Source organism: Callithrix jacchus, chromosome 10 (assembly GCF_049354715.1).
Source record: "Callithrix jacchus isolate 240 chromosome 10, calJac240_pri, whole genome shotgun sequence".
Lineage (NCBI taxonomy): Eukaryota > Metazoa > Chordata > Mammalia > Primates > Cebidae > Callithrix > Callithrix jacchus.
The window spans coordinates 72,135,343-72,163,340 of NC_133511.1; the positions used below are offsets into that span (position 1 = coordinate 72,135,343).

The window sequence follows — 27,998 nt, forward strand, 5'->3', positions numbered from 1 at the left end:
TTTCCATTCTGTATTACTGCTAGTGCTTTGCTCAAGATGGGTGAGGAAAAATAGACCATTACCTGATTGCTCTCAGGGAGGACTCCATTGGTGCTGCGTGACTGATAATTGAGCACACCATCTATGCTGGCCAGGGCATGGGCTTACACAATTCCACTCATACTCAGAGCCAGAGGGACAGGCTCCATAAGAGCACTTGCACTAGAATCTTCAGGGAGTCCATCCACCTGTCCGTCCACCTGTCTATTAGGTTTCTTTTCTTTTTTCAAGTGATTCTCCTGCCTTAGCCTCCCAAGTAGCTGGGATTACAGTTGCCTGGCACCATGCCTGGCTGATTCTTGTATTTTTAGTAGAGACTGGGTTTCATGTTGGCCAGGCTGACGTGAACTCCTGACCTCAGGTGATCCACTGCACCAGGCCTATCTAACAGGTTTCAGCCAGTGGGGCAGAGAGGATCAGGGAGGTAAGCATAACCAAGGCTTCCATATGGTCCAAGTGGAGCCCCCTTGATCTCTATAAAGCCTTCATGGACTTCCACAGGTCCATGGATAGTCCCTCTTATCCCAGTGCCAGGAATTGTGCTCTAGCAGATGGATGTCTTGATTGTTACCATAACCTCTCATGATCAACCTTCCCAGATCCAACATTCCCCAAATCTTGTTGGGTGCTTTCTCTTCCAGTCATCATGCCAGGTGCAAGGGGCACAAGGATGAACAGGATGCTATAACTTACCAGTTAGGAGTATGACAGCTACAGATTCAAGTCTGGGCTCTGCTCTTCATAAACAATCTGACACATTTCTGTAAGCTTCAGTCTTTTGTAGAGAGAGAGAAACCATGGTCCCTACTTCCCAAATCACTGACAGCTGCTTTCAATTGTCTCTGAAGATGGCAGCTAAACTCTGGCAGACTAGAACTCAGGAGACAATGTGAGGACCCTCATTCCACTGCAGGGAAGGGGCAACAATCTTAGAAAGGTGAGAAAGGGGATAGGTTAGGGCTCCAGGGATTCAGGAATGACTTTTAAAATTAGCCAGGGAGTCTGCCACATGCAGCTTTTACCTGGGCTAGCCTCAATTCCCTCGCCCAGGCTTGGACTTCAAAGATTGCTTTCAGACCCTGAAACTGTTCTCTCTGCACGTACTGGCCGTGTGCTAGGCAGGGGTCATTCCCTCACCACTCCCAACCACACAATCCTTCCCAGCCCCAGGGCAGATAGGCAAAGGACTTGCCTACCTCCGTAGGGCCTAGGGATGGGGATATGGCAGGTGGCTCAGGGTCCCATGGGTTGACCCTATTGCTCTTCTCTATGAAAGTTTCAAAACATCAGGATCTTCTTGGGAAGCTGGGTCCCTTGCCTGCTTGCTTGCCAACCAGAGCTAGTCCCACCATCCCATCTCCTCACTGCACACTGCAGCCCCACCCCACAAGAACCCAGCAAAAACATCTTGGTGAAGACATTTATTGAATATGGGGGATGGGGTATTGCTGTCTCTGTCAGTGTGTATAGGGTGGTAGGGAGACAACCAGAGGGACTTCTGTCCTGGAGTAAGAGGCTGTTCTGGCCCCAGGCTGGGGGATGGGGAGCAGACTGACGGGGGAGGAGAGGTGTGGAAGAAGGGTAGGGTAAAGCTCTGCACACATCCTTGGGACCACAGTCCAGGCTCACCCAGTCACCAAAGCAAGAACCGAATAAATAAAGTGCAACCGTGGGGGTGGGGGTAGGAGAGGGAGGGCACCGGGCACACCCATGCCCACAGCCCACATTCAGTGCTGCCAGGTCTGGCCCACCTCCCAGCCAGACCCTCTTGTCCAATCACCCCAATGTCTGTCCCTCCACAAGCCAGGCAGGGCCTCTTTGCAGCTACTGGAGGTAGCGATAGGCTTTAAAGCAGTGGTTGCCAGCATCAGCCACCACCACATGGCCATCCGAGGTCAGTGCCAGGCCCTGTGGACCATACAGTGGCTCTGCAGATGTGTTGATATAGGACAGGAAGGAGCCAGAGCTGTCGAATACCTGGGGAAGGAGTGGAGAATGGAGGGAAAGGCAAGATCAGGCTGAGGAGAGGCTGTTTTGGGGGAATAGGTATATGGGACACGGCAAGAAACCTCACCCTCATGTCAGCCCTGGGCCTTACTCACCTGGATGCGGCTGTTGCCCCAGTCAGCCACGATGATGTTTCCATTGGAGTCCACAGCTACTCCTGTGGGGGCGTTGAACTGCCCATTGCCCTCGCCATGTGAGCCAAACTTGAAGAGGAACTCTCCATCGGCACTGTACACCTGGTGGGGGAAGGGGCTAGGGACTGGGGACCTGGCCTCAGGCAGAGGGTAGGGCCTTGGGAGAGGACAGGGTGAAGCCCCAGGGCTGAGGATCCCCACCCAGATCAACAGCTACAGCCCAAATCTGTTTCATAGGCTTCACATCCATGTACCCTGCTGCCTACTGGACTTCTCTTGCTGATGTCCATTGGGAATATCAAATCTAGCAGCTTATTTTCTCTGGAAAATCAGTTTTCTGAGTTCTTTATCTCAATGACTGGTACCACCTAGCTGGCCATGAGTCACTCTTGACTCCAATTTCTTCTCTGCTTGATAAGCCAATGAATTAACACAACCCTTGATTCCATCTCAAATGTATACTCTATGCAAACACTGTCATATCTTTCTCATGGTCCAGGTTCACATCATTTATCATCTGGATCACTGTAAAAGACTGATCTTCCTGCCTCAGTCTTGCCTCAACCTGAGTGATCTAAGACACACAGGACTGCCTCACTCCCCTGCCTGCAATCCTATGACTCCCCATAGGTCTTGGGAGGAGGGCAAGCCCCTTGAGGGGGCACGAAAGCCTCACCCTCAGCTTTCATGGCCCCCTCCTCAAGCCGAGTCAGAACTACCTGTGATTTCTCAAATACACTATCAAGGTTCCCATCTCCCATTCTTGGCTCTTCCTGTGTCTTGTCTCAAACACTCTCATCCTCCTCTGCCTTCTAGTTAATTCTCATTTGTGCTTGAGGTCCTCCTCACCTAGTCTTCCCTGAATCATTACACTTCAGGGAAGTATGCATTCCCACAGTTCTCTATACCTTCCTATAACAGAATCAACTACATCATACTGTAATTTTTTTGGAGACAGAGTCTCTCTCTGTCACCAGGCTGGAGTGCAGTGGTACCATCTTGGCTCACTGCAAACTCTATCTCCTGGGTTCAAGTGATTCTCCTGCCTCGGCCTCCTGAGTAGCTGGGATTACAGGTGTCCACCACCACACCTGGCTAATTTTTATATTAGTAAAGACAGGGTTTCACAATATTGGCCAGGCTGGTCTTGAACTCCTGACCTTGTGATCCACCTGCCTCAGCCCCCCCAAAGTGCTGAGATTACAGGCATGAGCCACCATGCCCAGCCTTTGGTTACCTTTTTCTCTTCTCTACCAGACTATAATGAAAAAGACAAATAATACGTTTGCTTTGTGCATCACTGTATCTCCAGCTTCTAGCATACTGCCTGGGACAAAGCAGCCATGTGCAAATGTATATCGTTTGAATGAATGATCTCAAGGGGAAAGGAAGAAGTAAAATAAAGAGGAGTCTTGTAGAAGGGGAATGGATGTTGGAACACTGGTCATGGAGGGAGGACACTAACCTTCACTGAATGGTTATGGAAGTCCGTTACTACAATCTCATTCTTGTTGTTCACAGCCACAAAATGGGGGCCTGAAAATACAAAGTGGTCTTCAGGGCAGTAAGCTGGGATACTGAGTGGGATGGGGAAGAGTATCTAGGAAGACAAAGCTAGGGGTCTAGGAGAGGGGTGGGGTCTCTAGGACTGAGACAAATTATCTCTGAGATGACAGGGCTAATGTATAGGGAAGGGGGATCTCCAGAGCCAAGATATAAGAGAAGAGGGCCTTTAGAGCTGGGGTATCTAGGGGAGTTCTATGGAACAGGGGTATCAGCCCAGATCTTGGAGCTGTCCCCCTCATACCTGCAAAGTGGCGGTCAGTTGCCCCACGGCCCCCAAAACGGCCAACCAGTTTGCCATTGGGCTGGAAGGTAAAGACGCAGCAAGACTTGTTGTCGACCACAATGATATGTCCATTCCGGTCCACGGCCACTCCCTTGGGGCCCATGAGGCGGCCAGCTCCAATCTTGGTCTGGAGGAAGAGAATATCCAGAAGGGGCTTTATCCTGACTAGTGGGGAAAGTAGTCCTAATCCAGCAACAAAGCAGAACCTTGGGCTGGGGAAAGACCAGAGAGTAGGAGGAGGCAGGTCTGGATCAGTCCAGACCCTGACCACCAAGAGGCACTAGACTGGTTAACTCAGCTGGACGCTAGGGTAACTAACGTGACAGCAGACCTCTTACCTTGAACTTGCCCTCAGGGGAGAAGATGCTGACCCAACGGTTGTCGTAGTCTGCCACAATAATGTCTCCATTGGTGTCCACTGCCACACCTGTGGGGCGCTGCAGCTGTCCAGGTGAGCGTCCTCGGACCCCAAAACGGAACTTGAACTGGCCTTCATTGGAGAAAACCTGGAGCAAAGGAGCAAGGGGAGGGAGCAGGTAGGAGGCGAGACACTGTGGCCACAGACAGAAGGGAGTAGGATCCTGAGGGAGGAGACTCGCCCACCACGATTTATTCAGTCATTCAACAAGGACTTACGGACAAACTCAAACATGGCAGCAGATCTGGGGCCATGCAGCACAGATGTGACTGGGGTTGTGAGAACATGAAAGGGATGTAAGGGAACGGTGAGAAAAGGCTCCAAGAGAAGATGTCTGAACAAACAGCCTAATAAGGATGCCACATAAACCAAATTCAGCCAGCAAAGGAGGAGGAAGGGCATTCAAGCAGAGTGAACAGATTGTAAAAGGCACCAAGTCCCACATGGGTGCCACTTGAGGACCTGCCCAGTGTAGCTGGATGGCAGGGAGCACCCATGTGAACAAAAGAAGGAATCAGGAATTATGTTTTATCCTGGGTGTAATGAGGAGTTTCTAAATATTTCTGGGCATAGCAGTGACAAGATCAATTTCACTTTTAAGAAAGAACATTCCGGCTGTAGGGAGGAGTAAAGATTGGAAGCTAGCCACCCAGTCAGAGGCTGTTGCAGTATTCCGGTTGAGAAATGATGACGGCTTGGGCCAAGGAAATTGGCTGGAGGGAAGCAGATGGACTCAAGAGATATATAGGAGGTAGGCTCATGAGACTTAGTAGCAGACTGGAAAGGGGTAGGTGAGAGGAGAGAATGTATACAAGGGTTAGTCCATTCTGGCTATGGGGCTTATAAGGAAATCTTCCTCCTAGACAGAGTGAACCTTTCAACCTCTCCCTTCTCCAACCTCCTCCACTTGAGCTGCCCAATATGCTCAGGTCTCCCCATCCCAAAAGCACCTCCTTTAATCCTCCTTCCCACTTTAGCTAAGCTTTCTGGTTTTTCCTTCATAGTCAAAACATTACTCACTGCATAAGACTCATACACTCTGCTTTATAATAGGCTCTGGGGACACAAGATGAACAAGAGCCAGGAGTGGCCTTGGAAAACTCAAGTTCTGGGCATTGGCCTTGCTCTTGGATTCAAACCTGTGCCTTCCTTAGTGGACTGGTCTCCCCACCCCCACCCCACCCCAACCCCATCTCTTAGTCCTTCAGGGCCATTTAAACAGACATTACTTTCTTCTAATGTGGACCTTCTACTAAGCCCTTCTCTGGCTGGCCAGCTTAGCTCTTGGGTTCCGCAGTGGTCCCCTGTGGCAGGACAGCATTCATCAGTATGAGGAGGGTGGTACCACGAGCTCCACAAGCTAAACAGAAGTGAGGGGGACTAAAAGGTACAGTTCAGCAGTAAGGTGTTGCATCTGCCCCTCCAGTTTGAGCAGCTCAGGTTCTGGCTCGATACTGATGAGGCTTTGGGATGTCTTATTCTTCCAGTCCTATCCTATCCCACCCCTGACACCTGGCCAACTCTTATTTATCTTCCCATTCTTAGAATTTCCAGGTCACTTGTTCAGAGAAGACTTTAATGACCAAGCACCACCCTCTGCCCTATCGAATCAACATGCACACATAAAGTTAGGTCACCAGGATATATGCTTTATAGTGCTCTTCAGAACAATTATCACTTTGCGGCTAAATAACTATTAAATATGAGTGTCCCCTTCTAAAGACGTAAGCCTCACATGGCATGGAGACTGCATTTGTTTTGTTTGCTGCTGCATTTGCAGCACTGGTATGGCATTTGGCACATAGTAGACATTCAACAAATGAATGAACTCCCCAGCTCAATCTCAGACCTGAACTGGACATCTCCACTTGAATGCTGCATAGCTATCCCAAACATCTGCCAAAGTGAATTCATTAACTTAAACCTGGGCCTGCTCCTGAATGGCAACACCATCTACCCAGTCCACCAAGTCCTGCCATTCTTGATATTTGACGACTCAGCAAAATCTGCCATTCTTGCTTCCGTAGTATCTCTAGAATCTCCTGGTCCTAGTTTGGTCCTTAACATCTCTCTCCTATACCATGGTATCAAAAGTAGATCTCTGACTTTAGGGACCTCACAATCTAGTAGGGGAGAAAGACTAAACCAAACCAAACCAAACCAAACCAAAACCAAACCAGATAAAAACAAAAACCAGTGATTCCAGAAATATATGAAAAGTACTACAGCAAAAGGCTGAGGGAACTCAGAGTAGAATGTGATTTAACATCCTGCCTAAGGGAATGAGGGAGTTTTCACAGAAGAGTTGATAAAATTGGGAGCTTAGACAATTACACAAGGACATACTATATAGAAATCAAATTATTCATTCAGAATCACAAAATGTTTTTTGTCTTCTGTCAGCTGATGCTGGTTCTAGTCAATGAGGGAGTCTGCCTCATCCTCCACCATAGAAGGCCCCAAAAGAGAAAAAGGTCATGTTGTGAGGACAACAATCTCCATGTACCAAGAGAAGGAGGGGGGTCAGACCTCATCGGGGAGCCCAGACCATGCCAGCCCTAGGAACTCCAGAGAAAGAGAAGCAGAAACTCAGCTTAGGAATGTGAGCCAGGCTCCTAGCAGTGATGACATAGAGGTCAGGTGGAAGTAGAAGCAAGAGGAATATTGCTATAGAAGTAGCAGGTGTTTGGAAGGGAGTGGAGCTATAACAGGTATTCCCTCTTAATTCCCCACTCTGAAACAATGGGGAGGCCAGGTGTGGTGGCCAACACCTATAATCCCAGCACTTTGGAAGGCCAAGACAGGGGTATAGCTTGAGCCTGGGAGTTCCAGCCCAGCCCAGGCAATATAGTGAGACCCTGCCTCTACTAAAAATAAAAATAAAAAAAAACATTAGCCAGGTGTGGTGGCATGTACCTGCAGTCCCAGCTACTTGGGAGGCAGAGGTAGGATGACTGCTTGAGCACAGGAGGTCAAGGCTGCAGTGAGCTGTGATTGCACCACTGCACTCCAGCCTGGGCAAGAGAGTGAGACCCTGTCTCAAAAACAAACAATGGAGAAGCTCAGCCCCTCATTAGGGCAGACAAAGTGGTACTTGTTTTTCTGTGCATGTGAGCAGTGAGCACACCTGTGTGTGTGCACAACAGAGAAGGGGTCCTGAATCTCAACTTTTATGCCAGGAAGCATTCCCAGCCTAGGGAGATGGAAAGGAGCTGGAAGGTGAAACTGAGTAGGGCTCAACACCATCTCATTACTCCCCTGAAATCTCCTCCTCACTATCCAGGCTGGGCCAAAATACCTTTCTGTGCTGCACTGGGCTCTCCATTCCTCTGCTCTTAGAAATAGAGTAGGAGTAAAGGCAGACTGGACAGAGCTGGGAATATGATCACAGAGAGTCCCAGGCACTTTTAGACTGTTAGGTGGAAAGCAGGGTTCAGGGAGGAGCCGTCACCAAGGGAAAGGACCGTAGCAGAGCTGAATCGATGACATGAGTACTCAAGCAGGGTCAGAAAGTGTAAACGTAAAGGTGTTGAGAAGTAAGGATCTTTAGGGAAAAGTTTAGCTACCCAAGAAGTAAAGTGCATGGTGGTTAGAAATAATCCCGTATAGAATAAAATCAAAATTCTACAACACTCATCTCCAAAACCATTTACAATCTACCTCAGCTACCCCCACTTCTAATAGTAATCTACCTCTGGCCTGCTGGGCTCCAGTTCCCTGAACCACCTCCTTCAGCACCTTCCCACCTGCCTGCTTTTGTTTACAGCCTCTACCTGGACAATGATATGTTTAACAACAGCTAACATCAGAAATTTCACTAGATGTCAAGTACAGTACATTACCTAATTTAACACTCCCCAAAATCCTATCAGATATACTTTTCCTAATTTTACACGAGTTAACTTAAGCTCAAAGAAGTCATGTGACTTGTTAGTATGTGACAGAGCTAGGATTCAAGCTCAGGTGTCTGGATTCAGAGCCTGAGATTTTAACTGCTCTGCTGTGTCAACTACCCTGGTGCCCACTCTACTAGGCTCTGAGCTTTTACCAAAAGAAACAGAGAAAGAAAAAGGCACATTTCCTGGCTTTACCAAGTAGCTTACAGTGCAGAAGAAACCATATCCATTCAGTGCAGTGGATATTTTAATCAGGTGTACTAGGTTATGAAAGAGGCAGGACCACCTGTGAGGTGATGCTACAACTTCTAGCCACAGAAAGATACCCCCTTTGGCCAAGGTATCCACATGTGACTGTCTAGCCAACCTGATAACTGCAGAGACTCCAGACAAACTATATACGTTCGAGAGCCAGGCAGGCATGTTGGAAGACAGAGAGGGAGGGCCGCATTCTGGCCACCAGGAGCAAAAGGGAGAAAGTAAGAGGTGCAAGGAGAGGCAGAAGGGAAGGAGGAATGAGCCAGATCTTTGCAGTCCTGATCTGACCTGAGACATGGCCTACAAAGTAGAGGCTACAAGCATAGTCAACTCTGGTTTCTGACTGAAGGTGCTGGTTACAGGTGTGGCCTGTGGGAATGGGAGGTGCCTGTACATTCTACCTTTTCAGGAGGCTGTAGCTTGAAAACTCTTACTTTGGTGGTGGAGGAGAGCAGTAAATGTGCTTACCTGAATACACTGGTTGTTGCTGTCTGCTACCACTATGCGGCCGCTGCTGGCTGCGGACACACCTTGTAAATTGGTGAATTCGCCTTTCTCTCTTCCACGACTGCCTGTGGGGAAGGGATGGGAAGGAAAACAAAAGAATTCCCTCAGAGGTCATTTTGAACCTTCCGTCCCTCCCCATCCACTACCTGAGCCTGGCCCATCTGGCTCTGCCCTCGGCTGTCTGTACCAACACGGAAGACGAGCTCATCCTCAATTGGGTTGTCCTTTCGTTTGCCGCCTGTGCTGTACATGGAGCTGGGCCTACGCACCGCCTTCTGGCGCACATGGCTGCCGGGGCCACCAGGGGACTTGACGCGGCGCTTCACATCGTCGGGGGAAGGTGGCAGGTCCCCAGGACGCAGGGCACGCACGCGGAAGGGGCTGCCGCGCACTGGCTGTCCGTAGAGCAGCACCGAGAGGAGCAGCTCGCCTTCTGTGCGTGCTGTGTACACCAGCTCATATGTGCCATTCTTGTGGTCCACCACTGGCACCGGAAGGCGCGTGCCATCAGGGCCGGTGATCTCTGCACGCAGCTCGGCGCTGCCTGTGCGTACCAACCGCCCATCCTTGTCTTTGGTAGTGACAGTGAGCGAGGCAGGCTGGCCCACTAGCGCCTGGCGCAGCCCCTCCCCCGTGGCCACCGTCTCGTGTGCAGTGGCGCTTGTGGTGAGCAGTGCGCCCAGATTGAGCACTGACCGCCGCAGCCCGTCCACCTCAAGGACCAGTTCCAGCTGTGCATTCTCATGTGGCCGCTCCGGGAAGGCCTGTGCCGCCAACGCCGCCAGCCGCTCTCGCATGTGCTTGCGCACCAGCAACACCTCCGGGGCCGAGCCCAGGCGCAGTGCCTGCTCTGCGAAGCTGCAGCTACTGCCAATGTGTTCCTGACCCTGGCGCAGTGTGTCCAGCTGGGTCTGCAGCACCTGAGAGGGGGAGGGGAGGGGTGGGTGAGCAGACTGGCATGGGGGAGTCTCTGTGATTACTGAAGTTGTAGCACTGTGGCATAAAATACAAGAGGGTGCCTGTGGACAGAGGACACAGATGCCCACAGCACCTCCCAAGGGCATGTTAGGAGGCAGAAAGTCTAGGCTGGGGAGTGGGAAGCTGGTGTGGAAGATAGCAGAGCAGTGGAGGCAATAAAACCATCACAACGGATGGCGGTAGGGAAGGGTGAACACAAGACGCACCTTCTGTTTGGCCCCACAAATCGTCTCCAGGTCGCTGACCAGAGCCTGCTTGCGCTGCTGCAGCGCTTGCTCCAGGTCCTCGAAGGCTGCACTGATCTGGGCCAGGGCCTCTGCCTTGTGCTCCTGCAGCTGTTGGCTGATGCCCCCGACTAAGGCAATTGCTGCAGATAGCTGTGGCAATCTGGAGGGGTAACATCTCATGCCAGAGTTGCTGAGGGTGGCTTTGCCCAACGATCCCTTCTCCCTGGGGACCCTACCGTTGCCCTCGTGGAGATCTCCTTCCTGAGACCTCACTGAGACTTCTACCTCTGCCCTTCCCAGGCCCTTTATTCTCCTCCCCACCCCAGCTGAGACATCATCCCTGTGGCCCCACCACCCCAGGACCCTGCCCAGTGCCTACCGGCCACGCACAGCCTCAAGCTGGCGCTGCAGGGCTGCCTTGTGCTGCTCCACCACATCCCTCAGCAGCACTGTGCCATGCTCACGATGCTCTCCTGCACGACACTCGCCACACATGGCCGTCTCACAGGCCTCACAGTAAAAATCCATAGTCTGTGGTACAAGGACTCCAGTCGGATAATGGCTAAATATCACACTTCTTTGTCCACTCCCCTCCCCACCTGCCCTCCTTGCCCCTCACCTAAGTGTATCCCCTACCTGGACCACTCATCCAAAGCAGTACCCTTTCACCCAGCCACTCGGCACCCCACAATGCCTCTCCTCCTCCTCCCACCCCAAGTCCCGGCCTCACTGGGCCTCGCTTGGGCCCACCTTGCCTTCATGGTTGGGGCAGGAGAGAGGGCGGCCAGCCACTGCACTGAGGGGGTGGGGGTCCTCGGGGTCGTGGGCTCCATCAGGTGCCTGCTGCATTGCCTCCATGAGGCTGCTGATGAAGAAGTTGTTCTGCAGTGCTGAGACACCCTGCTCCGGAAGGATGGATGTCTGCCGGCATACTGGACAGGATAGCGTCAGGCTCTGGGCAGGAATATAGTTCTGGAGACATCTGTCCAGGAAGAAGGAGAGTCAAAGGATGGAGGGTGTTGGGTGACATAAGTGCATCCTTCCTTATACTTCCCATGGGTGCTGACCCCTTTCCTCACAAGTGTGCCATTACACTCCATTTTAAAACCTCTCTGGTCGACACATCTCATCTGCCAGCAGGTATAATGCCCTTGCCTCTTACAACTGAGTAGGAACACATCCCTGACTTCTCTCAGAAGAGCAGACTATCCACATTCCTCACAGTGTGCATACAGGGTTGCCTTTCACAGGTGTTTACAAATGCTTCTCATAGGAATGTACAACAGCACCCCCCGCCCCGCCCAACTTCGTTAACTCATTAAACATTTACTCACTGTCTACTCTTGAAAAATTTGTGCCAAGCTCTGGGGACAAAAAAATAAAGCACAGTGCCTACCCTTAAAATACTTCCCATCTACAGAGAAAAAAGTCGCAGAAATAGTACAGAAGTAAATAGCCTGATGATTAAGGGAATTGGTCCTTGAGCTAGGCTGCCCAGGCCCAATACCCAGTTGGTCACCTGTTATACTGTGTGACCCCTGACAAGTTACATAACTTTGACAAGCCAAGGACTCTTCCATTGTAAGATGGAGAAGTACAGACTTCACAGTGTTAGAGGATTACATGTAAAGTACTTACTTATATTTGAAGAGGATTAAATGTAAAATGCCTTACTCACAAAAGCACTATATATGGTAGGCTACTTGTATTACTTATTATTACTATAAGGAATGATAGATACAGTGATAAGGAAATGCATCTGGCTCAGGCAGGTGGAGAGGGTGGCCAAGAAAGTCTTCAGAGAAGTTGATGTAAATTAAATCTTCAAGGATGAATAATTGTTAGCCTGACCAAAGAATGGTACAGGGAGAGAAGGGTAGTCCAGGTACAGAAGGCAGCAAGAAGCAGCACAGCATGAAAAGGAAACTATATGCAGTTTGATGTGGCTGGCTAGAGACAAAGTCCAAGGCAAGGAATGGTGAGAGAAGTCAAGGAGCTTAGAAGTTATCCCACCAGCAACAGGAAGCTGCAAGAGAGCTCCTCTTCACCACCTCCCTGTGGGGAGTGAATTTAAAGGGAACGAGACAGTGAATTTAAAGAGGATGAGATGGTGGGGAAGGAAGGGCAGTGGCATCATCAGCTAGTTACCATTTATTAAGTGCACATGTGCCAGTGCCGTGCTTTCTGATTTATGTTTACATTAGCAGGAGAAAGGGCAAGTGGCCCAAGGTAACAACAGCAGTGAGTGCTGGAGCCTGTATTCAAATGCAAAGTATGTGTTTAACCAATATACTCTTACAGTAATCTAGGCAGGAAGTGAGGAAGACCTGGATTTAGGCAGTAATAAGGTAGACTATAACAAATTTGAGAAGTGTTTAAGAAGGAAGGAAGAAGGGAGGTGTTGTCTGATTAGATATGGGGAGCAAGAGAGATGATGAGTCTTCATTGACTTCCAGCTTCCTAGCTTAGGTAACTGAGTGGATAGTGGTGACATTCACTAAGATGAGAAATATAGAAAGAGGAGTAGCTATAGGAAAATTCAGCCTTGTCCTGGTTGAATTTACTGTAACAATAAACATCTAGGTAGAGGTCACCAGTAGACAGTTAGGAGAATGAAGGTTAGAGACAAGAGATGGGCATGCCATCAACGTTTAGATGGCTTCGGTAGCCCTGAGACAGGATGAGATCAGCCAAGAAAGCATAGACAGTGATAAGAAAGAGGGACAGAGCACTCAGAAAAAACTGAATGAGGACAACAAAGACCAGGCTGAGAGGCAGGAGGAGCAGCAGTGTTAGGGCAGAAAAGTGAGCAGTACATTTCCAGGAGGATGAGTAGTCATCAGTGTCAGAAGCAGCTGAGGAGTTGGATAAGGTAAGGACAGGAAAATGCTCACTGAATTTGGCAAATGTGAGGGTATTTTTGTCTGTAAGGAAAACAGGGAGGGAGTGACAGGAGAAGGAAAGCCTGACTGCTGGAAGTTGAAGCATGAAGGGGACCCTGAAAGTTTGAATGAGAAGGAGATTGAGGGGTTGGATGGTGCTAGGGAAAAAGTAACAGAGAGTTTTTATCTGTTCGGCATGGGAGTTTTGAGCATGTTTATAAATAGAGGAGTCAAGAGAGAAGGAGAGGTGGAAGAGACTAAAAAACCAAGAGGACAAACTCTTAAAGATGTGGGGGTGGCTCAAATTGGCCTGAAGAGGAGGAATGGACGTCAATCTCTGAATGGAGTGGAGGAGGAAAGGAGAGGAGGATGTAGAGGGGCACAGGGGACACAGGAGAGTGAAGGAGGCAGGATTCAGGGGCCTGATGATGGCTCGGATTAGTCACTGATGGGAGGGGCAGAGACACTTACTAGAAACAGACATCAGAACTGAAGACAGTTGTATTTGGGAACCTCAAATTTGTGGAGGGAAGATCTGCATTGTGCAAACTCCCATATCCTCAATTTAATCTCTTAATGTTTCCTATAACTTAGGATCTTAATTAATTAAAATCTGACAAACACTATGGGCCAGGCATGATTCTAAGTGCTTCATAAGTATTAACTTATTTAATTGTTTCCTTTTGTTCGTTCTTTTTTTTTTTTTCTGAGACAGAGACTTGCTCTATAGCCCAGGCTGGACTGCAGTAGCACAGTCTTGGCTCATTGCAACCTCCACCTCCTGGGTTTGAGCTATTCTCTTGCCTCAGCCTCCCAAGTAGCTGAGATTATAGGCACATTCTACCAAGCCTGGCTAATTTTTGTATTTTTAGTAGAGACAGGGTCTTGCCATGTCGGCCAGGCTGGTCTCAAACTACTGACCTCAGGTGATCTGCCTTTCTTGGCCTCCCAAAGTGCTGGGATTACAGGCATGAACCACCACTCCTGACCTAACTTATTTAATTGTGACCTACATTTCCCTGCAGTCCTCTCAAGTAGAGAGTGGTTTTTGTCTCATACTCCTTAGGGCCAGAAGGTGGGGTTGAACCCTTCCTCTTCCCAACTGGAAGACTTCTAAACTTTTCATCTCTAACTCCTTTGAAGCTCATGGCTTCTCTCTATACCACTCCTCCTTGTTATTGTCTCCACCAACCTAATGGTCGCCCCCCACTTCCATTTGTGGATGTCTTTCTCTTGGCTCATTCTCTTCTTCTATTACCCCCATCACCACTCTGCCATCATTCTCAGTGGCACTAACATCCATCCCCCATTGTGATTTCTTAATTCCTTGACATTCTCACCCCCAGTGATCTATTCCCCAACTTCCCATGCTCCCACTAACACCCATTTCTCATCAACTACCACTGCATTTCAACCATTCCACTCTAAAGCAGCTTTCTTCCCACCTCACTGAATCTGGTGCTTCCCCTGCAATACACCTTCTAATTCAGCAATATCTCCTTTCTATTTGTGAAGTGTGTATGGCTCACAATAGCTTCCTAACTGGTCTCCTTTTCTACTCTTGCTCCTTTATAATCCATTCTCTGCACAACAGCTAGGGTGAACTTTTTATATCACATTATTTCCCTGTATATATATATTAAAACAAACAAACTTCAGTGGTTTCCCACTGCACTTAAAACAAAATACAAACACTATCCTAAAACCTATAAGCTCCCCCATGAACTGCTCTTCTCTCTCCAATTTCACCTCACTTGGCCACACTGGTTTCTTGCCCTGTCTACTTCTTCCTCAAGGTCTTTGCACAGATTTTTCTATTGCCTGGAACAACTTGTCTCCTTCTTAGCCTCAGAACGTAGGTCTAATGTCACCTCCTCAGGGAAGCCTTCCTTGATGACTATGTAGAATAGTTCTTGTCCCAAACACTCCTACTTATTCTCTGTTTATATCCTGCAAAATATTAATACAAGCTTCAGCTCTCGTTTTCTTGATTGCTTACTGTCAGTCACTGCCCACTAGAACATACTCTGAAAGCAGGGACCAAGGGATAAATGAATGAATAATAGTTGAAAGTGAAGGCTCTGCAGTAAAAACTGGATTCAGATCTCAGCTATTTACTTGCTATGTAGCCTTGGAAATATTTAATTTTTAAAAAAAATTATTTATTTACTTAATTTGAGATAGAGTCTCTCTCTGTCACCCAATGCGGTGATGTGATCACAGCTCACTGCAGCCTCCATCTCCCAGGCTCAAGTGATCCTCCCACCTTAGCTTCCCGAGTACCTAGGACAACAGGTGCATGTCACTACACCCAGCTGATTTTTACATTATTTTGTAGAGACTGCATCTCACTATGTTGTTTCCCAGGCTACTCTGAAACTCCTGGACTCAAATGATCCTCTCACCTTGGCCTCCCAAAGTGCTGGGATTACAGGCATGAGCCACTGCACCTGGCCAGAGATATTTCTTAATTACTTACTGACTTTGAACCTTAGTTTCCTCCTCTCTAATACGGGATACCTGGACATGGTGGCATGCACCTGTAATCCCAGTTACACTGGAGGCTGAGGCAGGATGATCACTTGAGCCCAGGAGTTCAAGTCCAGCTTGGGCAATATAGCAAGACCCCCATCTCTAAAAAAATAAGATAAAATTTAAAAAATTAAAATTAAAAAAAAGTTAATAAAGTATCTGTTGCAGGGATTAAGGAAATCAGTATGTATAAATAACTTAGCCAGTCCCTGGCAAACAGTAAGCAATCAATACATGGTAGCTATTGTTATTACAATGTCTCAGCCACTGATTTTCTCCAGGAATGCTCAGCAATCTGGGCACAGGAGAAAGTGCAGAGACATCCAATTTCAACTCTGATCCAACATGGAGCTTCTATTGCATGGGTTTTACAAAGGATAAAGATGTGAGGGAACTGCAGGGAAGCCAGACAGTCAGCCATAGGGTCCAGGATGGGTAGGAAAAAAAGGGAGGCCAGGATGCAGTTGGCAACTGAAAAAAGAGAGAGCAGTCAAAGGGGCTAGACATCTATATTGTATCAAACATTACTCTGCAATGGGAGCAGAGTAATGGGAGCCAGGAGTGAACACTGGAGCTTATGACCACAGAAGTGGTATTATTCTGGGTGATAAAACTCAGCACATGGACAGGAGACTGTTACTGAGGTAGAATGGGGGACAACCCTGAAGAAACAGTCAAGAACCAACAGGCACAAGAGGGTGGTTGTCCCCAGGTTGACAGAACTTGAATGCGCAGGAAAACTGAGGCCATTTCCAGTTGATAAAGGACAGCGGGCAGTGGAGCTGGGATCTCAAAGAGCAGGGCTGGCAGGGAAGCAGTATCCCTGGTGCAGAGCCAGGCTTCAGTTGGGGCAGAAGAGAGAGGAAAAGTGTTGATAGAGGCAATGGTGAGAAGACCCAGGCACCAGGCCATCCAAGACAGAACAATGAGGGATGAGGGCCCGAGAGAATACTGTCAAAATACAGATGTGATCACATATAAAACCCTGCAAAGGCTTCATGTGGCTCTCCAGGTAGAGGCAAAATTCCCTAACAGGTTTACAAAGCCCAGGTGGTCTGGCCTCCACCTACCTCTCCAGCTTCATCCCATGCTACTCTCAGTCACACTCACTCTGCTCTAGCCCCACTAGGCTTCCTCCAGGCCTCTTACCTGACATATTTTCTCATGTCACATGGGCTTTTCCAATAGTCTTCCTTCTGCACAGAATGCTCTTCCAACTCTCTTTACCTACTTAACTCTTATTCATCCTCTGAATTGCACCTCAGGGAAACCTTCCCTGATTCTCCAAACTATAACAGATTCCATATGCCAATCTCTCGTAGCTCAGCACTTTATTTGCAGCACTTACTAAGGGTTATATTTATCTATAATCTGACTAGATGATTGTTTGATTACTGTCTTTCTCCTGCACTATACTGTTATCTCTTTAGGAGTAAGCATTATAAGTGATGGGTACCTCAAATACCGACTTGATTGTTACCCATTCTATGCATGTAACAATGTATCACACGTACCCCATAAATATGTAAACTATTGTGTATCAGTTTTTTAAAAGAGTAAGGATTATATGTGGTTTTGCTCATCACTGAATACCCAATGCCTAGGACAGGGTCTGGCACATAGTAGTTGCTCAACAAATGAATCTTTTTTAAACAAATAAATTATCAATAGAAGTCTAGAGGCTGGGAGGGGTTTGCCTTTCACTCAGTACCTGAGAACAACAATGAGGGCAAGCAGGAAAGGAGAGACCTAGCTTCAAATATCCTCCAACTAGTCATCAATTACTAGTGCCAGAGCTGGTTGAGTCTTGGCACTGTCTGATTTCTCATGTAGTGTCAAAAGCTGACTTGAGGTTTGGGAAAGGGCAGAGAAGGCCTTATTCTATGCAGGAACCATGGCCTAGTGTTACAAGTTTATGGTCCTCTCACAGGTTCTTGCCCCAAAACCTCATTTCCTGCAGGTTAGGGTTCACCTGTTCCCCTCCCAGGTATGCATGTTGCCCTCACCTACTACAGGTTTACACATGCTCCTTCAGGAGAGCCCATAGCGTCCTCATCCCTCCCCAGTACACACACCCCCTCACCTCTCACAGAAGGTGTGCAGGCAAGGAAGAACCTTGGGACACTGGTACCGATCCAGGCAGATGCTGCATACCAGGAACTGCTTGTCCATTGGCTGGACCTCTGGGCCAGGGCTGTCCTCCCTCTTTGCCATGGTGCCCACAGATGGCTCCTGCCACTCACACCAGCCTCTGTATGGAGAGATGGTCAGCACCAGGGGGTCCAGCACTTCCTCTCCCCACCCAATCCCCACCATTCAAATCCCCTGCAGAGAACTTGCCCCTACTTCTTTCCTGCCAGGGGCAAGACAGGACAGTGACTGGAAGGATCAAGGTGATGTGACCCGTGAGTCTGGTGTTCTGTTTAAGAGCACAGACATAGAAACAGACTGGATTTCAAACCTAGCTCAGTCTCTCACGAGCTATGTGAGCTTGGACAATTCATATAACTTTTCTGAGCCTCAGTCTCTTAATTGGTAATTATAGGAATAATTTGTTTTAAGAGTGTGAAATAGTGCATGTTGAATGCATGGTACAGAGACGTTCATTTTCACTGACACACCTACCATTCATCTCCTCTGCCTCCCCCAAACCCTCCTCCAAGAGACCTGAATGGAGTGGCTCTTCCATTTATGCCCTGATCCACCTCTTAGCACAACTGTCTGAAACTGCACTCTTTTTCACACCCAGTTAGTATCGAAGTCGGGATTGCTTCCTGAATATCTTAAACCCTCTCTCCAATACCACAGCTACTGCCTCCAATTCAGGAGACCATCAATTCTCTCCTGGAATACAGCAATAGCCCCTTAACTGGTGTTCTTGTCTCCTCACATATACCTTTCCATCTATCTTCCTTGCAGCCAGAATGAGGTTTCTAAAACACAGATTTGATCTTGTCGCTACTCTGTTTAAATTCCTTCAATGGTTCTCCATTGTCCAAAGCTCTTAAATTGGCCAATGAGGCTTAACTTTGGCCCATACTTTTTTACAACCTCATGCCTCATGAGTCTATGATCAATCATTCCTGCTGGTTTTCCTTTTTTTTTTTTTTTTCAGTTCCTGGAAAACTCCTTGTTCTCTTTTGCTTCTGAGAGATCACACATTCATTCTCTCTGTCCTGAGATCCTCTTCCTGGCCCCTTTGCCTGGCTGATGTGCTACCTACTCATCTTTCAGGTGATATAAATGTCACCACTTTTAGAAGACCTTCCATGACTACCTTGGTAGTCTGGCTTGGGTGCTCTACCTCTGTGTCCCTCAGCACCCTGTATTTACTCCATCCTAGGTCTTAGAAGCCATGCTATAATTTTCTTGTTACTTCTCTGCTGTCCCCACTCCATGCAGTGTTCTTGAGGGTAGGTATTTCACTTATTTATTCATTCATTCATTTATTTATATTTTATTTTTTCATTCATAGCATTTAGCACAGACTCTGACATAAAGATTGACCTATATTGCATTGATTCAGGAATTCAATAAATATTTACTAAGTGCCTACTTTGCACAGGTGTTCAGAATAGAATGATAAAACAGATACAGTCACTGTCCCTGTGGTGGAGAGGTGGTGGCAGATATTCTAAAAGTAAATAATGGTGGCAGGGAAGTGCTATAAAGAAAAAAAGATGCTGTGAGAAAGAACACTTTTGATTGAGTTATCAGGGAAGGCTCTCCAAGGAGGTAACTTTTAAGCAGAATTCTGGGTGGATGAGGGAAAAATGGTACAGGTGAGGGTGAGAAAGAACAGGGAGTCAGGAAGGGAAATCATTTTAGGCTGAAGGAACAGCATGATAAAGGTTCTTGGGCTGAAGGCTCATGGAGAACCTGAAAGAACTGTATGATTGGAGCCAAGTCAATAAAAGCAAGAGGTGAGTTTGGGAAGACAGGTAGAGATGAGATCATGAAGGACCTTATAACCCCTGTTAAGGAAGTGATTTTGGCCGGCTGCAGGGGCTCATGCCTGGTACTACTAGCACTTTGAAAGGCCAAGGTAGGAGGATCATTTGAGCCCAGGAATTGGAGCCCAGCCTCGGCAACATAGTGAGATTAGTCTGTACAAAAAATTTAAAAATTATCTAGGCATGGTGGCACACACCTGCAGTCCCAGCTACTTGGGAGGCTGAGGTGAGAGGATTGCTTGAGCCCAGGAGGTCAAGGCTGCAGTGAGCTATGATGATGCCACTGCATTCTAGCCCAACACGAGATAAAGTGAGAATCTGTCAAAAAAAAAAGTGATTTTATCCTAAGTTGGAGGGGAGGATGATATAGTTTGTAAATCAGTAAAAATAAATTAGAAAGCTACTGGGGCAGCTGTGAGAATTGAAGACAAAGATAAGCAAGGGTGGAATCAGAGAAACCAGTTAGGAAACCAAAGTTCTTTGGGTAAAATAATGTAGGATATAATCTGAGCTATAAGTAAAAAGCTGGACTGATTTGAGAAATATTCATTGGCCAGGCATGGTGGCTCACATCTGTAATCCCAGCAGTTTGAGAGGCTTAGGAAGGTGGCCACTCAAGCTCACAAGTTCAAGATTAGTCTGGGCAACATAATAAGACCCCATCTCTATAAAAATAAAATAAAGAGATATCAAAAGGATATAAAGATGGACTGGGTGTGAGAGGGAAAAGGAATGTCAATCATGACTCCCAGCTTTCTCATTTTAGCAAATGATGAGCCATGAATAGAGCCAGTGAGAGCTGAGGTGGAGCTGATGTGGGGCATTCTTTTCTATGTATGCTGAGTATGATGTGTCTCTGTGATGTCCAGGTAGAGCTGTCGAGTGAGAAACAGAATACAAGAACTCAAGAGAGATAATGTGAGGGAAGAAAATGGAAGCGGGAAGTATGAACTACTCTTGGGTCACGTTGTATAGGAAAAAAAATGGGGTGAGATTTTTTTTTTAAAGATGAGAAAAATAATAGTATATTTGTATGCTGAGGAGCAGAATCCAGTTGAGGGGTGAAACTGTAGCTTCAGAAGATGAAAGAGAAAAACTGCCTGAGCCACATCCTTCAGCAAGTGAGTGTCCAAGTAAAGGGTTTGTCTTTGCTGGGGGCCCGGGCCATTCATCCACAGTAAGAGGAGAGAAGGCAGGGCATGTTGGCTTGGTGGCAGAAAGCAGGAAGACGGTGGTGTGAGAACTTATGCAGACTTCTGATTGTTATTTTCTCTATGAAGTAAAATGGAAGGTCATTGGCTAAGAATGAAGATGGAAGAGCAGGAGTCATTGAAGAGAATAAGAATGAATGGACTAGAGAAAATACACAGCTATGATACATACCTGTACATGTAAATTACTTTCCTCTTCAAATTAGACCTCCTGGAAGGCAAACCTCTGTCATGTTAAGTTTTAGAAAAAGTCAAAATCCACTTGGAGCTAGGTATGAAGAATAAGGTATATGATTTAAACCAAACAATCCTATCTTTGCTTAAACCAGGAAAGCCCTTAAGATAACTTGGAGTGTATCCATTAAAAAGAGGTTTTTAATACTCATTTTTAGACTGCATTCTAGCCTGGGCAATAGAGCAAGATTCCTGTTATCTCTCCCTCTTTCTCTTGCTTTTTCTTTCTCTTTCATTCTTTTTTTCTTTCTCTCCCTCTTTCTTTGTTCCTTTCTTTTTCTTCCTTTCTTTCTTTTTTCGCTTAAAAAAAAAAGAATAGTAAAAAGTTTGAAGAAAAAAAAAGAACTCAAGAGAAAGGTCTGGGCTGGTTATTAATTTGGAATCACTGACATATAAATGGCACTTACAGCAATGAGAATACATAAGACCACCTAGGGACAGAGGGCAGATAGTGGTAAGAAAAGGGCCTGGCACAAGGAAGGGGGGCCAGCAAAAGTGACTGAGAAAGAGAACCCAGAGAAATGGGAGGTAAACCAACAGACTGTGAAACCAAAGAAATCAACAGAACAGTGAAAGAAAAAGGAGAGGTGAAGTAAGAAATGGACTGAAGAGTGTCCACTAGATTTGGCTATGGTGGGTGGCAGGGGCAGAAACCATGTCAGAGTGACTGAACAGTAAATGGGACACCAAGTTAACACAGCAATGTAGACAATGCATGGCAGGGATTTAATCATGAAGGGTGGCAGAACAATAGCTGAACTACTTCAAAATAGGGAGTGAATAGGACCAGGTCACCACTGTCTGTATTAGATACATTATGAACCTTTCTAAAGACTGTGAGTGAATGAATGAATGAATGAATGAATGCAGGGAGTCCAGGCTTGGGGAAGGATAGAAGGGCTGAGTTGCTGTGCCTAATGTTTGCATAAGAGTGGGCCGGGGTAGAGTGGGAAGGGCATGCCTGAAATCATCCTCTCCTGAGGTGGACACTGGTATCCTGATGTTCTCTCTACAGATGTAATAGGTTCTGGAGTCTGAAGACTTAATACCAGGAAAACATAGCAGGAGGGAGGACAGACTGAAGGCTGGCAGAAGGACCAGGGGGCGGGAGGCAAACTGAAGCTTCAGTCTGGTGAAGGAAAAGGCTGGGAGGAAGAGTGGGAGTGGTCTGCTGGGCCCCGCTGGGTTAGCTGGATGCCAGGCTCCACCTCTCTCCAAGCGTAGGGGCTCTCCCAGCCAGTTACACAGGGGCGGGGATTGGGCTACTTCCAAGGACCAATAGCTCCACCCCCACCCCTCCCCTTCCTGCTTTAGTTCTCCTCCCAGACTTACTGGGCAGGCAGCTGCTGAGGTCATACCCCTGCCTGAATCTGAGATTCTCTTCCTCCCGTGGGGTCCTAGCTCTTCCATCCCATTATGCTCTAGAGATCTGCCCCCAAGATCCTATAGTGGTGGTTCAAGTGGACTGTTTATCACAGCAGACACTTATGAGGTCTTGGTCTCAGAGCTGAACTTCGCCCTCCTTCCTCGGACTGCCTGCTGCTATTTCTGCATTGGTTATTCCCGCCATCCTTTATGGCTTAGTTCTCAAGGCGCCTCATTCCCTCATTCAGCATTCACTTGACATGCTGCTAGGCCTGGGGACACAAAGATAAATAGTCACAGCTCAGCCTTCATGGATTCCACAATCTAATAAGTAGATTACTGCAATGCAAAGTGGTGAAGACCATGATGAGGAAGTACCAATTGCTCCAGGAGTACAAAAGTTATCGAACTTAGCTCTGGAGCAGAGGTGGGTCCAGAAGTTGGCAGCCAAGGGAGTTCTCATAAAGGAAGTAATGTTCAAGCTGAGAACTACAGGATGACTAAGTTACAAAGAGTATGGTACCTTTTGCATCAGGAGGCTGAATCAGACACTGTGATGGGAGGGCTAAGACACGAGATGGAGAGGTAGGCAAGAGCTACATCATGCAATGCTTTGTTGGTCTTATTAAGGAGATTAGACTTTACCCTTACCTGCTAGAGGATGAAAGATTTATTCAAAAAGCAAAGGAAAACTTTGATGGTGATGAGGGGTATTAAGTATAGAGTGACAACAGTACATTTTTGGGTGCTGTGTGGAAAAAAAATAGTTTAAAGAGCAAGAATGGAAAGTTAAGAAACTGCCTTGATTAGAATAGTAAAGAGAGGCCAAGATGAATGAATTCTGTAGGGGTATATCAGCAGAACTTGATGGCTGGTTGTTTATATAGGAAGAGTTATGGGAGATGAAGGAATTAACAGACGATTCCTAGTTTTCTAGCTTGGAAATTCTCAAAGAAGAGGAGTTTGGATGAGAGGGTAATAAGTTTGGTGTTTAAGAGACAGGGTCTTACTCTTGTCCAGGCTGGAATGTGGTGGAATGATCACAGCTCAGTGCAGCCTGAAACTCTTGGGCTCAACTAATCCTCCTGCTTGGCCTACCAAAGTGTGGTGATTGCAGGTATGAGCCACAGCACCCAGCTAGAGTTCAGTGTTTAATATAATGAATGTGAGGTGCCTATGGGATGTAATTCAAGTGGAGAGGTCCAGTTGGCAGTTGGAAAAACATGCTGAAGTCTAAGAGAGAGGTCTGGCCTGGAGACATGAATTTGGATTTTGGTGCAGAGATGGTTCCTGAAGCCATGGAAGTGAATGACATTACCCAGAAAGGGTGAAGTGAGAAATGAGGGCCTATCACCAAGCCTCAAGGAAGCTTAATATTTAAAAGATAGGCCCAGGAAGCAAAGCCTGAAAAGAAGATTGAGAAGGCACAGCTAGAGAAGCAAGACAAATAGGAATCAAAGATGTCAAGAATGCCAAGGGAGAAGAGAACTTCATGAACAAGGGAGTGAAATGATGCAGCGGTCCCATTATTTAATCCCTGAAGAGGCTTTCATTAACCTCAGAGAGTATGGTTTTCAGGGACTGGAGGACAGGAAGCCAGATCCAGGGAGTCAAGCAAGAAGTTGATTGTGAACAAATGAAGACAGCCAGTGCTGACACCACTAGATCCTGGACATCTTGCAAAGGATATGTTTCAAGGCTTTTCAGTTTCTCCAAATTCTCAAACAGCATTAATTTCCCCCATGACTTTCTCCTATAATCTCACAAGATTCCCCGTACATGTGAATTACACAGCTGTGAATGGAGGTAACCAAGGCATTATTGAAAATGCATGCAAGAGGTCAGCTAGGCTCACTTGCATGCTAAAATGACTCATGTCTACTCACTAGCCTCCAGGTGTATTTGATCATTTGAGACCTCAAAAAAAAAAAATGACAAATAACTGTAGGTTACAGTCTTTTGGCTTTCTCTGAAACAAATGAAGCCTTGGATGAGGCAAAGTCCTTAAAGCCAATAAATCCTTTAAATAAGATTGGCAGGTAAGGAAAGCAATGAAATTCATGGCCATCTCACCCAACACTGCCAGACTGAATAAAGTGAACGAACCATTCAATCAAACTTCTCTGGGCACACTGTGGGCCAGGTCCTTAGCTGGGAACTGAAGACACAAAGCTGAATCAGATACAATCCCTGTCTTTCACAAGTCTTTAGACTAATGTGTAAAACAGAAATGAAAACATGTAACTACAGTGTGATAAGTACCATGATACCGGCATGTTCAAATTGCCACAGCAGCAAACTAGAGGAAGTATCTAACTCTGAGGATGGTGGAGAATAAAAAAGGCTTCCAGAGGAAGGGGTATTTGAGCTGGGTCTTGAGGGACAAATAGGACATTGATATGTACATTGGGGAAACTGTTTCAGTAAAGAAACAGAACCATGAGAAACTTAGAAATATAGACTGGATGGACAAGACTGCAAATCTCAAAAAGGCAGAGGTTATACATAATGTTTTTACATTCACTCCATGTGGGTTCTCCACTTGCATCTTTGGTTGCTCCTCCATTGCTCATTCCTTAAATGTTTAGTTCCACAAGGTTTTTTTTTAGAGCCTCTTCTCTTCTCATTTTTCATCCCTGCCTAGGCAAGCTTGTCATCTCCCATACTTTTAGTTAACATCCAATTGTTAATGACTCCCAAAGCTTTAGTTAACATCCTGTTGTTAATGACTCCTGTGTCCAAAGACTCCTGAACCCCAGACCTGTATATCCAACTGCATTTTGAGCATCTCTACCTAGATGGCACATAGTGATTAATCCAAAACTTAATTTATTTTCCCCAACCTACTCTTCCTGCTGTGTTTCTCTTCTCAATAAAAGGCACTACTGGCCGGGTGTGGTGGCTCATACCCGTAATCCCAGAACTTTGGAGGCCAAGGAAGGAGGGTCACTTGAGCCCAGGAGTACAAGACCAGCTTGGACAACATAGTGGGACCCTGCCTCTAAAAAGAAAAATATATAAATATAAATAAATAAATAAATAAATAAAAGGCACCACCACTCACCCAGTCACACAAGCCAGAACCCTGGTAGTCTTCTTAATTATGCCTTTTCTTTTACCTTTCAGATGTAAGCTATGACTATATCCTTGATTCTGCCTCTGAAATGTGGTAGGTTTAAAAAGTTAGGAGATCTAGGATCTAGTCCTGATTCTGTCACTAACTTCACTAACACAAGGTAAAACTCTAGGCAAGTTCTGACCCCATTCCCTTACTTGTAAATTGGGAGAAGAGGGGTCTTTTCTGACCCCATTCCCTTACTTGTTAATTGGGAAGAAGAGACTCCTAAGGTTCCCTCTCAAGCCAAGGGCCCCTACAGATTGTACTATGTGCCGATGATTAAATCCCATCTTGTACGACCTCAATGATTTGACTTCTAGTTTCCACTGTTAGGCTAAATGTGTTAGAGGGTGGTCTTAGTTACCTCCCCTCCATGCTTCCCCCAAGCCCCCACAAATAAATGTTTGCTGAGTTTTAAGTCATCTATGACACTCAATGACACTCTCTATTCTAATCACATGGTTTTCCAGCTTTTCTGAAACTGGGCTATACTATCCCAACTATGGACTCTGCTCAAGTTCTCTCAGCAAGAATGCCATTGTGCCCTAAGTGGCTGTGGCAGTATCTGGCACGCAGGAATTACTCAGTATATGTTGGTTACAGGAGAGCCCTGTTTAAATCTCTGCAATTCCCTTTCATGAGAGAGAGATGCAAAAGTAATGGCAGTAACAAGACAAGGGAATAAAGTCTCAAGAAGAGAGACCTCTGCTTAATATAAGGAAGCTTTTCCACAGCAGAAGGTAGCAAGTGCTCTGTCACTGGAGGCATACAAGCCCAAAGAGACAGGGCACCTGTCAGGCCTGCAGCTTTGATTTCCAATTCTGCAGTAAATCATCCCCTGCTTAGGGAATGAATGAGCACCGGTGAGCTAGATAGACTGACCAGGAGAGACCTGTGAAGATTTCTGTACCTGCTCTGACCTCCCAGATAGGATCTTCCTGCTAGGATCAGTACTGAGTTTCTGTTGTCCACATCAGAGAACCCCCACACCAAGAACAAACCCAGGGCTGCCCTCAGTCGAACTGCCCTCCCTGGGGTGCAGCCTGCCCCTCCAATCTGCAACCATCTGTCCCTGCAGGTTTGCAGCCCAGGATCTGAAGCCAATTCCAGAAGGGAGGAGGTCAGAACCAGGGAGGGGCCTGGGGTCCTCCAGGCAGGGTTCAGGCTACAGAACCAGAGGGGTCCTTTCCTTTAAAAAAAACAACCTCTACATGAGGCTTCCTGTCCATAGAGCAGTGGGGAGGAAAGGGTGTCCTCCATCCTGACTGGTGGGCCTGTGGGTGCCAGAGGATGGAAGGGGCGGGGCGGTGGGGTAGGGTGGGGGTGGGGGAGCAAGGGGTGGAGGTGTCTGCACCAGGAAGAAAAGAGCCCTTCAGACAACTGGGCCACAATATTCCAGAGTCCCACTCAGCACTCGCCACCATCAGCACCACCAACACCCTCGGCCGCAGCGTTCAGCACCCTCCGCCAACACACACAAGCTCCCAAACCCCGCGCTCCTCCAAGGAACCATCACCCATCCACCCGCGCCTCCCCGCCTCAAAACAAGGACCTCACGTGAACAGCCACAGCCCGAAGAATCCCCCTGCTGCTCTCACGGACATGGACACGCCTCACGTGGGCAGAGAGAGGCACAGCTTTTGAAAATCATCCGTGCCCCCACCCACAGACGCTCGGACCCAGACCCAGGCTGACAGGAATACAAACGCACCCTTGGGGCCCGCCCGTCGCACTCACCGCGTTGGAGCAGGATGCGAAGGCAAAGCCCGGACTGCGGCCACTCTGAGGGGCCCGCGGCGCTGCTGCTGCTTCCAGCGCCCGTCCGCCCGGCCCTGCTCGCGCCTCCGCCTGTCCCCGCGCCGGCGCCGCCGCCGGACCAGCCGCACAGGCCGGAGGGAGGGGCCGGGGCGGGGCTGCGGACCGGCCGGGGGAGGGGGCGACTCCAGCAGGGAAGACCCACCCACGCCCCGCCCGCCGCAGCGGAGGCCCCGCCCACCCCGCCTGCCCACCCCTACCGCACCCGCACGCCCCCACCCAACGCCCCCACCTCCTGCGGACGCTGCCTCCGCGGTGCTGCTGGGGAGCCGGCGAACCGGATCCCGGATCCCGGATCCCGGATCCCCGATCCCCGCCAGCTGCCTCCGGCTCCCGAGGACTCCGGGAATGGCGGTGTAGTCGGTCCCAGGAACTCAGATGAGACTCCGTCCAGAAAAGGCAGCTGGGGCAGCAGAGATTTCGGACTCTGGGAGCCCGTCTGGGCTGCCTGCCTCCTGGGGGCGCCCTTTCCGGCTTCCTTCGGGTGCTCCTGTGGAATATGCTAGTCTATCGGCTGACCAGGAAGACGTAGAAACCATCTGTATGTTAGCACGATCTCTGGGCGGCAGAAGGAC

At 47.8% G+C, this 27,998-nt stretch overlaps 1 protein-coding gene across 8 annotated transcripts; it reads right to left on the bottom strand.

Annotated features, from left to right (window-relative positions):
* Positions 1-1,445: 1,445 nt before the first annotated feature.
* TRIM3 (tripartite motif containing 3) lies at positions 1,446-27,998 on the bottom strand. 8 transcript variants are annotated; one of them, XM_078340387.1, is made up of 12 exons: positions 27,656-27,998; positions 17,811-17,978; positions 11,069-11,295; positions 10,693-10,844; positions 10,293-10,473; positions 9,296-10,028; positions 9,070-9,173; positions 4,368-4,535; positions 3,988-4,156; positions 3,646-3,716; positions 2,142-2,282; positions 1,446-2,016 (listed from the first exon to the last, which is right to left on the bottom strand). In XM_078340387.1, exons 3-12 carry the CDS (start codon positions 11,144-11,146, stop codon positions 1,864-1,866), a joined length of 1,950 nt encoding a protein of 649 aa, XP_078196513.1. In that variant the 5' UTR covers positions 11,147-11,295; positions 17,811-17,978; positions 27,656-27,998; the 3' UTR covers positions 1,446-1,863. The 8 variants fall into 8 exon arrangements, with proteins under 8 accessions (XP_078196513.1, XP_002754990.1, XP_078196512.1 ...); XM_002754944.6 differs by having other exon boundaries at positions 11,064-11,295; XM_078340386.1 differs by lacking the exon at positions 27,656-27,998 and adding an exon at positions 27,346-27,458.

Bases quoted from the DNA above. Each gene is read 5' to 3' on its own strand.
- TRIM3 (XM_002754944.6), bottom strand. From the start codon at position 17,941: ATGGCAAAGAGGGAGGACAGCCCTGGCCCAGAGGTCCAGCCAATGGAC. The intron at 10,474-10,692 runs GTAGGCACTGGG...TTACCCCTCCAG, and splicing joins CTTGAGGCTGTGCGTGGCCG to ATTGCCACAGCTATCTGCAG. The intron at 2,283-3,645 runs GTTAGTGTCCTC...TTCCCCCACCAG, and splicing joins TCCATAACCATTCAGTGAAG to GTGTACAGTGCCGATGGAGA.